The 12,172-nt window shown below is 37.0% G+C and overlaps 1 protein-coding gene across 2 annotated transcripts in view; it reads right to left on the bottom strand.

Moving 5' to 3' along the window:
- LOC104225438 (uncharacterized) overlaps positions 1–12,172 on the bottom strand; it is a 13,686-nt gene extending 1,514 nt beyond the window's left edge. Inside the window, exons 1-10 of one of the 2 annotated variants that reach the window (XM_009777228.2) lie at positions 11,819–12,172; positions 10,598–10,817; positions 9,726–9,926; positions 9,535–9,605; positions 8,676–8,838; positions 7,088–7,681; positions 994–1,374; positions 533–608; positions 384–447; positions 87–222 (exon numbers count right to left, since the gene is read on the bottom strand). In XM_009777228.2, coding sequence (XP_009775530.1) covers positions 87–222; positions 384–447; positions 533–608; positions 994–1,374; positions 7,088–7,681; positions 8,676–8,838; positions 9,535–9,605; positions 9,726–9,926; positions 10,598–10,817; positions 11,819–11,931 — 2,019 coding nt within the window. In that variant the 5' untranslated portion in view covers positions 11,932–12,172. Of the gene's footprint in view, positions 1–86; positions 223–383; positions 448–532; positions 609–993; positions 1,375–7,087; positions 7,682–8,675; positions 8,839–9,534; positions 9,606–9,725; positions 9,927–10,273; positions 10,344–10,597; positions 10,818–11,818 lie in introns of those variants that run through there. The other variant, XM_009777229.2, reaches the window with a different exon arrangement.

Raw genomic sequence — 12,172 nt, 5'->3', positions numbered from 1 at the left:
TGGAAGCAAATGAAAAAAACGAGTAATAACAAAGATCTAGAGATACGTTCATTTAAAGAAAATGATTTGGGTAACTAGTAACTTACAGCCAACAGTTTCAACGAGTGCAATGGAACCACTCGATCATCATGATCTGCTGTCAATAACATGATTGAAGGATACTGATATGCTTTAATAGCAAATTGTTCCCATGGCCTCCTCACATTATGCAGTGGTGAATACCTAAAGATAAAATTTGTATATAATATCATCAGTAATTCAATGTCCCAAGTTACATTAAAATGCATAAATAAACAGAGCAATTAGTTGTGGTTATCATTTAAGTGATGATAGTGTAAAAGAATGGAAGTTAAACTCTTTTTAATAAGAGTTCAAGAACTCACTTGATTAGCCATTGAAACTCTTCCTCCTTATCTGAACAGCCAAAATCAGAAGTCCATGCATGGCCTAATGAGAAATAGAAAATAAATCGTAAAACACAGAATTAAACAACAACTAAAATAACAAAATAACTGTATAAAAAAATACTCACCTATAGTGAACTTGTGAAATCTAAGCATATCCATAACACCAACATGAGCAAGAGCACATCCAAATAGATCAGGTCTCTGCATTTATGAAGCTCCCACGGTTAACACTAAAGGGCGGCCGGTGCACTAAGCTCCCGCTATGCGCGGGGTCCAGGGAAGGGCCGGACCACAAGGGTCTATTGTAAGCAGCCTTACCCTGCATTTCTGCAAGAGACTGTTTCCACGGCTCGAACCCGTGACCTCCTGGTCACATGGCAACAGCTTTACCAGTTACGCCAAGACTCCCCTTCTCCCACGGTTAACACTACTAGAGTAAAAGTTTTTTATGCTACCAGGTCATTTAAAAGGTAATTACAGATAACACGAGCAATAATGCAAATAAACTTCTGTAATTGGTAGAGGTTGAATTTGCGCTGATAGTGTAAAAATTTCATTATACTGCTAGTATATATAAGTTAAGTACCTGATTGACGCAGGCTCCAACAAGAAGGCCACCATTACTTCCACCTTCAATACATAATTTATGGGGTTGTGTATAACCAGAAGTTACAAGATATTCAGCAGCAGAAATAAAATCATCAAAGCAATTTTGCTTTCTGGAAAGAGCACCAGCTTTATACCATTCTTCTCCATATTCTCCACCACCACGAATATTTGCTATGCAAAAAACTACACCTAAATGCTTTGCGAGCACAACTCGAGCAGCAGAAAAAGATGGTGTAAGACTAACATTGAATCCTCCATATCCGAATAATAAACAAGGGTTGGATCCATCCAAAGAAATGTTCTTTCTAGAAACTATGAACATAGGTATCTTGACACCATCTTTACTAGGCACAAATACCTGCAAATAGTCACAAGAATAGTTGGTCAATAGAAGTATAGATGATCCATACTAATCAAAATCATGACGGAAAATACAAGTTTCAGGGTGTCTTTCGGGTAAAAAAGGTCATCCCGGTGCACAAAGCATCCCGCATTCACGCAAGGTCCGGGAAAGGGCTGCATGGCCACGCCCCAAGGGGTGTGATGTAGACAACCTACCCTGTTGAAAGCTAGATCCACATGAGGTGTGTAATGCATAGCTAAAAAAACGCCAGTCACTATCTGAATGACTAAACAAATACTAGCTAACGAACCGAACCCCCACCAATAACTAAGATTGCTCGGGGTTGGATAATCTATCAAATGCTGATTAAGTGTGGAGGATATAGGTTGTTTAACAAGCATTAGTGTCTACTTCAGGGTGTCTTTGGTATGACGGAAAATAAATAAGTCCTTTTTGTTGAAGTTTGGCAAAATGCCAAAGTCCCACATTGGTTGGGAGTTAAGTTTGGGGGGATTTTTCCCCTATAAAAGAAGGCCTAATGTTTAGGATTGAAACACACCTCTCATTTGCCTTCTCATCTGTTTAAGGCATTTGTATCTTCTCTCTTTAGTATTATTTCACTTGTATTTTGGAGTGAAATAAAATATTGGTTGTGTCCGAGGAGTAGGCAAAATTAGCCGAACCTCGTAAATTCTGGTGTTCCCTTTATTGTTGCTTTATTGTCTTATTTATTATTTGGTGGCTGTCATAATTTTGGTATAGTAGTTGTGACTTATTCACACTATATACATTTGGCTTCCGCAACAATTGGTATCAGAGCCAAGGTACTGTCTAAGTATGCTCTGTGGTTGCAGCATAGTCTGATCTTCCACATCAGAAAAGATTTATCTTGGTAACTGAGTCAAGGTTCTGTCTGAGTATGCTCTGTGGTTGCAGCTTAGTCTGATCTTCCACACCAGAAAGGAAATAATCTTGATTTGTGTCGTCAGCTATTAAATAATATTTGTGTCAAAGATGGGAGACAATAAACAAGAAGAATCTACATCAAGTGTCAACAATACGTCATCATTGGCATCTTCGCTTATGACAAGAATTGTGTCAAATGCGAAATTTGCGGTCGAAATATTTGACGGGTCCGGACATTTTGGGATGTGGCAAGGCGAGGTTCTAGATGTCCTTTTTCAACAAGGGCTAGATCTGGCCATTGAAGAAAAGAAACCAGATGTTATTGGAGAAGAAGATTGGAGAATTATCAACCGTGTTGCTTGCGGTACCATTCGATCCTACCTTGCTAGAGAGCAGAAATATCCATACACAAAGGAAACTTCTGCAAGTAAATTATGGAAAGCACTGGAGGATAAATTTTTGAAGAAAAACAGTCAAAATAAATTGTACATGAAGAAGAGACTGTTTCACTTCACCTATGTTCCTGGTACCACGATGAATGAACATATCACCAGTTTCAATAAGTTGGTCACAGATTTGCAAAATATGGATACAACTTATGATGATGGTGACTTGGCCTTAATGTTGTTGGCGTCACTTCCTGATGAGTACGAGCACCTTGAAACTACTCTACTCCATGGAAATGACGAAATTTCTCTCAGAGAAGTTTGTTCAGCTTTGTACAGCTATGAACAAAGAAAGCGAGAAAAACAGAAGGGCGGAGAAGGAGAAGCACTGTTTGTGAGGGGTCGTCCTCAAAATCAAACGAGGACAAAGAAGGGAAGATCCAAGTCAAGATCCAGACCCAGCAAAGATGAATGTGCCTTTTGTCGAGAAAAAGGGCACTGGAAGAAAGACTGTCCGAAGTTGAAGAATAAGGCCAAACATAACAATGGAAAGGCTATTATGGATTCAAATGTAGCTGATTGTGATGATTCAGACTTCTCATTAGTTACAACAGAGTCATCAACATCATCAGACATATGGTTGATGGACTCGGCTTGTAGCTATCATATGTGTCCCAACAGGGACTGGTTCGTGGAATTTCAAGAAGGAGAATATGGAGTCATCCACACAGCGGATAACAGCCCTCTTACCTCATATGGCATTGGTTCAATACGATTAAGGAACCATGATGGAATGATCAGAACATTGATAGATGTTCGATATGTACCGGATTTGAAGAAGAATCTCATCTCTGTGGGAGCCCTAGAATCAAAAGGGTTCAAAATCATTGCAGAAAATGGAGTGATGAGAGTATGCTCCGGTGCACTAGTGGTAATGAAGGCTAATCGGAAGAATAATAATATGTACCGCTATCGTGGCAGTACAATTATTGGGACAGCGACAGTAACATCCAGTGACGACAAAGAGGCAGAAGCAACCAAGCTATGGCACATGCGCTTGGGACATGCTGGAGGAAAATCCTTGAAAACTCTATCAGATCAAGGATTGTTAAAAGGAGTAAAGGCTTGCAACTTGGAGTTTTGTGAGCATTGTGTTAAAGGGAAACAGACAAGGGTTAAATTTGGTACAGCGATCCATAATACTAAAGGCATTTTGGATTATGTACACTCTGATGTTTGGGGTCCTTCCAAAACACCTTCATTGGGTGGGAAACACTATTTTGTAACCTTTGTTGATGATTTTTCCCGAAGAGTATGGGTGTATACAATGAAGAGCAAAGATGAAGTGTTGGGAATTTTTCTCAAATGGAAGACGATGGTGGAGAATCAGACAGGCAGGAGAATCAAGTGTATTCGCACAGACAATGGAGGTGAATACAAAAATGATCATTTCAATAAGGTCTGTGAAAATGATGGCATCGTCCGACACTTCACTGTTAGACATACACCACAACAGAATGGAGTGGCAGAACGTATGAACCGGACCTTGCTGGAGAAGGTACGGTGTATGTTGTCCAATGCTGGCTTGGGCAAAGAATTTTGGGCTGAGGCAATTACATATGCATGCCACCTCATTAATCGTCTACCATCTGCTGCTATTGATGGCAAAACACCATTTGAAAAATGGTACGGAAAACCTGCTGTAGATTATAACTCTTTGCACGTGTTTGGCTCAACTGCATATTATCATGTGACAGAGTCAAAATTGGATCCAAGGGCAAAGAAGGCTATTTTTATGGGAATTACTTCTGGAGTCAAAGGATATCGCTTATGGTGTCCTATGACAAAGAAAGTAATATTCAGCAGAGATGTTACCTTTGATGAATTTGCTATGGTAAATAAGGTAACAGAAGATACCAAACAAAATGAAGGTGCTTCTAAGCAGGTGGAGTTTGAGGGAAAATTTATTTTTCCTACACAAGAAGCAGAGGAGGAAACAAATGAAGATTACCCTCTGGAAGGAGAGCCAGTAGAGGAGATTCCAACTCAGGAATCTCAACAACAACTTGAATCAATAGCAACCAGCAGGCCAAAAAGAACAATAACGAAACCTGTTCGTCTCATAGAGACGGTTGCTTGTGCAACCTCAATTGTAGCTGATGATGTTCCTACTACTTATAAAGACGCTGTTCAAAGTTCAGAAGAAGATAAGTGGAGGATTGCCATGAATGATGAGATACAGTCCCTTCATCAGAATCATACATGGAGATTGGCCAATCTCCCGAAGGGAAAGAAAGCAATTGGGTGCAAATGGGTATTTGCAAAGAAGGAAGGATTTCCTAACCAAGTAGATGTTCGCTACAAAGCAAGATTGGTGGCCAAAGGATATGCTCAAAAGGAGGGAATTGATTACAATGAAGTGTTTTCTCCAGTTGTAAAACATTCCTCCATTAGAATTATGTTGGCTTTGGTAGCACAATTGGATTTGGAACTAGTTCAGATGGATGTAAAAACTGCGTTTTTACATGGAAACTTGGAGGAGGAAATCTACATGACTCAGCCAGAAGGATTCAAAGTTGCTGGAAAAGAAAATATGGTGTGCAAACTTGAAAAATCGTTGTACGGATTGAAACAATCTTCTAGACAATGGTACAAGCGATTTGACGAGTTTATGTTGCGGCAAGGGTACAAGAGAAGCAAATACGATCATTGTGTGTATTTGCACAAGCTTAAAGATGGTTCCTTTGTATATCTTCTCCTATATGTTGATGATATGTTGATAGCTTCCAAGAATTCGGAAGAAATTGATAAGTTGAAGATTCAACTGAAGAAGGAGTTCGAGATGAAGGATTTGGGTGAGGCAAAGAAAATTCTTGGCATGGAGATAATTAGAGATAGACGTTCAAAGAAACTCTGTTTATCTCAAAAGGAATATTTGAAGAGAGTACTTCAACGTTTTGGCATAGATGACAAGACTAAGCCAGTTAGTACTCCACTTGCTTCCCATTTTAAGCTAAGTACTACTATGTCGCCAATGGATGAAGCTGAACGAGAGTATATGTCAAAGGTACCATACGCAAATGCTGTTGGTAGCTTGATGTATGCAATGGTTTGCACAAGGCCTGACATTTCACAAGCTGTTGGAGTTATTAGCAGATATATGCACAATCCAGGGAAGGAGCATTGGCAAGCTGTGAAGTGGATTCTACGGTATATTCATAATACTGTAGATGTCGGGTTAGTTTTTGAGCAGGAAGACAATCAGTTTGTAGTTGGATATTGTGACTCAGATTTTGCGGGTGATATGGACAAACGAAGATCAACTACTGGTTATGTGTTTACTTTTGCAAAGGCACCAGTTAGTTGGAAGTCTACTTTGCAGTCAACAGTTGCTTTGTCTACAACAGAGGCAGAGTACATGGCTATTACAGATGCTGTGAAAGAGGCAATTTGGCTTCAAGGATTGCTAAAGGAGCTTGGTGTTGAACAAAAAGGTATCACAATTTTTTGTGATAGTCAAAGTGCTATTCAATTAGCGAAGAACCAAGTTTATCATGCAAGGACGAAGCACATTGATGTTCGGTATCATTTCGTACGAGAAATCATAGAAGAAGGTGGAGTCACGGTGAAGAAAATTCATACTACAGAGAATCCTGCTGATATGCTGACAAAGGTGGTGACTGCGGTCAAGTTTCAACATTGTTTGGATTTGATCAACATTGTTGAACACTGAAGATTGAAGATGAAGACACAACCAAAATTTGTTATTGAGAGAGAATTGAAAATGTGGAATTTTGCCAAGGTGGAGATTTGTTGAAGTTTGGCAAAATGCCAAAGTCCCACATTGGTTGGGAGTTAAGTTTGGGGGGATTTTTCCCCTATAAAAGAAGGCCTAATGTTTAGGATTGAAACACACCTCTCATTTGCCTTCTCATCTGTTTAAGGCATTTGTATCTTCTCTCTTTAGTATTATTTCACTTGTATTTTGGAGTGAAATAAAATATTGGTTGTGTCCGAGGAGTAGGCAAAATTAGCCGAACCTCGTAAATTCTGGTGTTCCCTTTATTGTTGCTTTATTGTCTTATTTATTATTTGGTGGCTGTCATAATTTTGGTATAGTAGTTGTGACTTATTCACACTATATACATTTGGCTTCCGCAACACTTTTATGGTGCTTGGTCGTTAAAAAATATTTTCCAGAGAAAACATTTTCCATCAAAAGGAGGAAAATGACTTCCGTCATACCCTAAAATAATGCACAAGCAAATGCAACATATTTAAGTATAGATTTCAATACTCCAACATGGTTTTAAATTTGTTTATAAAATGTTGGGTGATTTATGTTAAAAAGAAGTTTTGGACATGATGAGAGATTAATAGGGAAAAATGCCTAATGTGCATCAAGTTCAAGCATAGTGAAAAAAAACTTCATTTACCTGATTAACTTGGAACTCTGTCCGATCAAAGCCAGGGACAACGATTTCTCGAAATACTTTAAGATCAGGAACTTCACCCTTGAGGTTACACTCATATATTAATCCAGGGATCAAGAAGTTCATAAATCCAATAAAAACAGAATTATCTTTGCGACGAGCTGAAACTCCTGATACTCTGCCAATATCAATAGGTAAATGATGAAGCAAGACTCCTGTTTCTAAATCTCTTAACTGCAACACATTTTTCACATCTCGCAAATAACTCACAATAAGTTGATTTCCATTAACAGCAACAGCTGATTGAAGCACATCCTTTTCATCCTCGTCGATAATATCAAACCAAAAATCAGGCTTTTGTACATCCACTCTGACTAATTTGTACTTGGGAGCATTTTTATTAGTTAGAAAAGTGAAAATGGAGTTGTTATGTGCAACATAATCGTAAGATGCATCAAAATGGTCGACAAGCTTGTTAAAAGGAAGCACGTCGCTTCTTCCTTTATAACCTTCAATTCCATTAGGCAGTGTAGATAAGTCACAGTAATGTAATTTGTTGACAGTATCACAGTTCCGAAAAGTATATAGGAGAACATACTGCAAAAGAAAACAGAAAATCTAATTTAAGCAAAAAGGAATATTAATCAAATCATAATCTAAGTTCTTCTTATTGTTATTGTTTTGACCCTTTTTTCAGTGTTCAGGTTCCTTTATTGTAGGGTTGCTCCTAACTTTAGGGTTAGTTTTAGATTTGAATAAATTCTCCTTAATCAAAGGAGTAGTCTCGGAAAGTTTGTTTCACTTGACTTGTATTTAAATGATGCTTCTGATTCAATGAAAATTATCTGATTCAATGAAAATTATCTGATTCATTCACCATATATATATATATTTTCGACTCTTTTTATGGCAGCAAAGAACCTATTTCAAGTCCCGGAACAACAATTCGAACCCGATATCATCAAAGTCAACCCTCGGTAAAACTTCACAACTTCCGATTAAACTCAATGAAAGTCACAACTTCCATAGGAAAAACACAATTGTCCATGCTCATGCGTGGCAACGACTTCTAAGGTCATCTAAATGGATCTATTCTGCTCCTTCTCGCACCTATATCCAGAAATAACTCCGCAGTCAATTCTAATTGACTGCGGAGTTATTGCCGAACGGAGTGTTGCGAGCAGGAGTATACATGTCCATTCAGATGACCATAGAGATCGTGGCTATGCATGAGCATGGAGAATTGTGCCTTTCCAGGTGGTGAAGATGTGACTTCTATGTGTTTAATTGGAAGTTGTGACACTGGTTAAACTAGACTAATGCTATTTTGCTGGTCACACGCCATACAATCAGAGGCGGATCCGCGATTTAAACTATATTTGTTCAACATGTGAGATTTTTAGTATTGAACCCATTATAGCTTAAAAGTTATGGGTTTATATCTACTGTTTATTACAATTTTAGTAATTTTTTATACATAAATTCATAATCCGCGTCGAAAGTACTGGACTCAGATGAAGCTACATTTGCCCCAGCACACAATCATGCAACAATTAGGTTTAGGGTAAATCTAGAATTAGCAAGTAATTACCTTTCCATCTTCAGTAACTGAAGCCATATGTCTATGCTTTGGATTTTCTGTATCTTTCCAACACAAAATATCATTAGATTGATCAGTGCCCAAGAAATGATAATACACTTGGTGGTGCAAATTTACATTTGTCTCTCTCCCTGCGTCCAAATTTTCTCCGTTCCTAATAAGAAAGAATCTTCAGACTTTAGAATTAATCTCATAAAATAGTGGAAACCTCTATTTTGATCATTTCCTAACGTACATAATTTACAATTTTTGATTAAACATGTTATTTTTTTTTACACTATCAGGTCATTTAAAAAGTAGAAAATCGACGGTAACTAACCGTAACAACAACAACAAACCTAGTGTAATCCTACATAATGGGTCTGGGGTATCCAGACTAGGGAGGGTAGTGTGTACTCAAACCTTACCCCCATCTCTTGGAGATAGAGAAGCTGTTTCCAATCCCTATCTCGTGGAGATAGAGAAGCTGTTTCCAATCCCTATCTCGTGGAGATAGAGAAGCTGTTTCCAATAGGCCATCGGCTCAGTGAAGCATAAGAACAACAGTAATAAAAAGAAGACAGCCAGACACAACAATGAGGAGCCATAGAAAAGAAGCATTGAAAACAACAACACAGTAAGATGACCAAAATGAAAGCAACAACATGCAATAATAGAAATCTAAAACTAAAAACAATACAAGAGTACGTACTAATGCTACTAGCTAGTAAGTAGAATAATTACAAATTTAAATCAAATGCAATTGACTAATTTCTATAGTAGATTAAATTATATAAATAATGTAAAATTTTTATTATACTGATACAAGTTAAATCCTTAAAAAAAATACAACTTTTATTTAAATACTCACTTGGGAGCTGGATAACGGCTGTAGAAAAATCCTTTACTATCTCGAGTCCAGCTGACTTTTGAGAACTTAACCTGTGAGGAAGCAAATACATGATACAAAATGACTAAATATATACATTTGTAAGCATATATAATAAAATAATATTTCAACATATATATTGAAATAATTAATTTATTTTTTCATGAACTTACCCAAGAAATTGTATCAGGCTCGTCACACTTATCCTGCACCCTCATAACTTTAATTGTCACCCAATCACTACCACTTGAACTGATACCATATGCCAAATACTTAGCATCCTCACTAATTGCACATATACTTAATGCAATTGTGCCATCCTCACTAAATGTGTTTGGATCAAGCAATACCTCTGGTTTTCCATCCAAATTATCCTAAAATCACCAATAATATGCGCGATAATATTAGAGGCAGAGCCATAATCTCAAGATGATAAATTTAATTTATAGGTTCTGGATTTTAGAACGATGACTTCGAGTGCTTATAACTGGATTTTAAGTTTAATATTTGTATATATATAAGTCAAACCTAACAGCCTCGTTTGTTTCGAAATTTTTTGGCTGCTATAGAAAAATGCTGTTATATAGGAGATATATTTATAACATACTGTAATATTCGGTTCCGAAAAAACTCGGCTTTGAATGACTATTATATAGGTATGTTGTTACAGAGAGGTCTGACTGTGTTTGTGAGTGTGTATATATATTAATGAATTTCTTACCATAAATATACTGTTTGAGCAAATGTTACTGAATTCAGCTGAACCCGTAGTTGGGCCTCTAGCTCCGTCCCTGGCTAACAATATTGTAAAATAATTTTACATTAACATATTTTAATATGTTTTATTTGGGTAACCTACTTTATTTTTCAGGTTATGAAAATTATACTTGAGCTATTTTTTAGGTGATCCAATAATGTAAGTATTTTTTTTCATTGTCAATATGTAAAAGTTAATTTCATAGTAAAACTTAATCCATACTAATAAGATTAGTGAAAATAACGAAAAAGGACTTGCATAAGACAAAAAATAAAAATCATGTCCAACCTGAACGTAAAGGACTTTTTGAGGTTGAAGGCCAGAATTGTGAAAGTAGAAATACTTATCACCTGCCCTAAAAGGAATTTCATACTTAGGAAAATCGAACAATTTCGTGAGTTTTTTCCTTAGCTTTTCTCTTGTCTCGCACATTTTGATCACTGAGTCAGTCAAAGTCACCTGCTTTTCAACGAAATCTTTTGTCTCCTCTGAGTCTGGATCCTCCAGCCTAAGACAACGTTCAAAACACAAAACATATTAAGAGCCTGTTTGGCTTAGCTGACGTAGAGTAGCTGATAAGTATTATGTGCTGAAAAACACTTTTAAGTGCTGAAACTAATTTAAAAAATAAACAGTTACGTGTTTGGATAAAAGTGCTGAAATTAATAATATGCAACTGAAGAACTGAGTATATGAAGAGTTTTGTTTTAAAAAGAAGTATTCAGGCATAGAATAGTAAATATTTTGGTCAAACTTAAAGTGCTTATAAGCTAAAATTTGATAAGCTGGAGGAGACCAACTTATGGCTTTTGGCTTATTTTTGGCTTATAAGCACTAAACTTGCTAGCATTTTTAATTTACCAAACGCGTAGATATGCCAAAAAGTGCTTATAAGCCAATTTGACTAGCTTATAAGCTTAGCCAAACACCCTCTAAATCAAAATGCAACCAAAAATGAACCCATAATTCCTTCAGTTAACGTTCTATAATATTGCTATGAAACCCGTCACTACATTAAATATTTTGATAAGCATTAATTAATTGATAATCCAGTAATAAAGATATAACCTGCTATCACAAGTTAAAATTTACTGATACTATAAAAAAAATGGTCTATTCATAATCTATATACTATCGGTGTATATAACTTAAATCCATATGAGAATTAAATAGAATGCCCAAGAGCAAGGTGAGAAGTTGTTGGAGGGAAGGATGTCGGGGGTCTATTTGGAAACAGACTCTCTACCCTAGGGTAGGGGTAAGGTCTGCGTACACACTACCCTCCCAGACCCCATTAAGTGGGATTATACTGGGTTATTGTTGTTGTTGCCATTTAGAGCATGGACATATTGAGATAACTTAAGCTCTTTTCTCCAAAGTTATACTCCTATATTTGTCTGGACACGAAATTTAAGAACATACCCTTAGAACTAGTAACCGAAAGAGCACAGTTATCATTTCTCGTAAAACAGACTAAAAATAAAAGAGTATCACACAAAATGGACGTACCATCTGTAAGGATCGGGAATGTTGACACCATGATAATTATCAAAGACAGATTCATCTCGGCGAGCTAAAGGGTATGTCCAGCTTGGCTCGTCGAGGGCCGGAAGCGAACCCATTCTTGACAGAAGAAGAAGAAGAAGGACAACAACAACAACAACAACACTAACCAAAAATCTGTTGCTTAACGTGAATCAAAAGGCTGTTGTTTTGGAGTGTTTGACGTAGAAACAAGGTTGCTTATTTGACCAGTAAATATAAGATAGAATAAAAGACAAGCGTCACGTATTAATGGGAACCAGAGATGCATATTTTTGGAGTAGAGAGGAGAAAAAGGAAATGGCGTGAGTTGATGAACAA

The sequence above is a fragment of the Nicotiana sylvestris genome, chromosome 4, assembly GCF_000393655.2.
Source record: "Nicotiana sylvestris chromosome 4, ASM39365v2, whole genome shotgun sequence".
In the NCBI taxonomy this organism is placed as follows: Eukaryota; Viridiplantae; Streptophyta; class Magnoliopsida; order Solanales; family Solanaceae; genus Nicotiana; species Nicotiana sylvestris.
The sequence above is the reverse complement of the archived record's forward strand: the minus strand, read 5'-3'. Positions and strand labels throughout refer to the sequence as shown.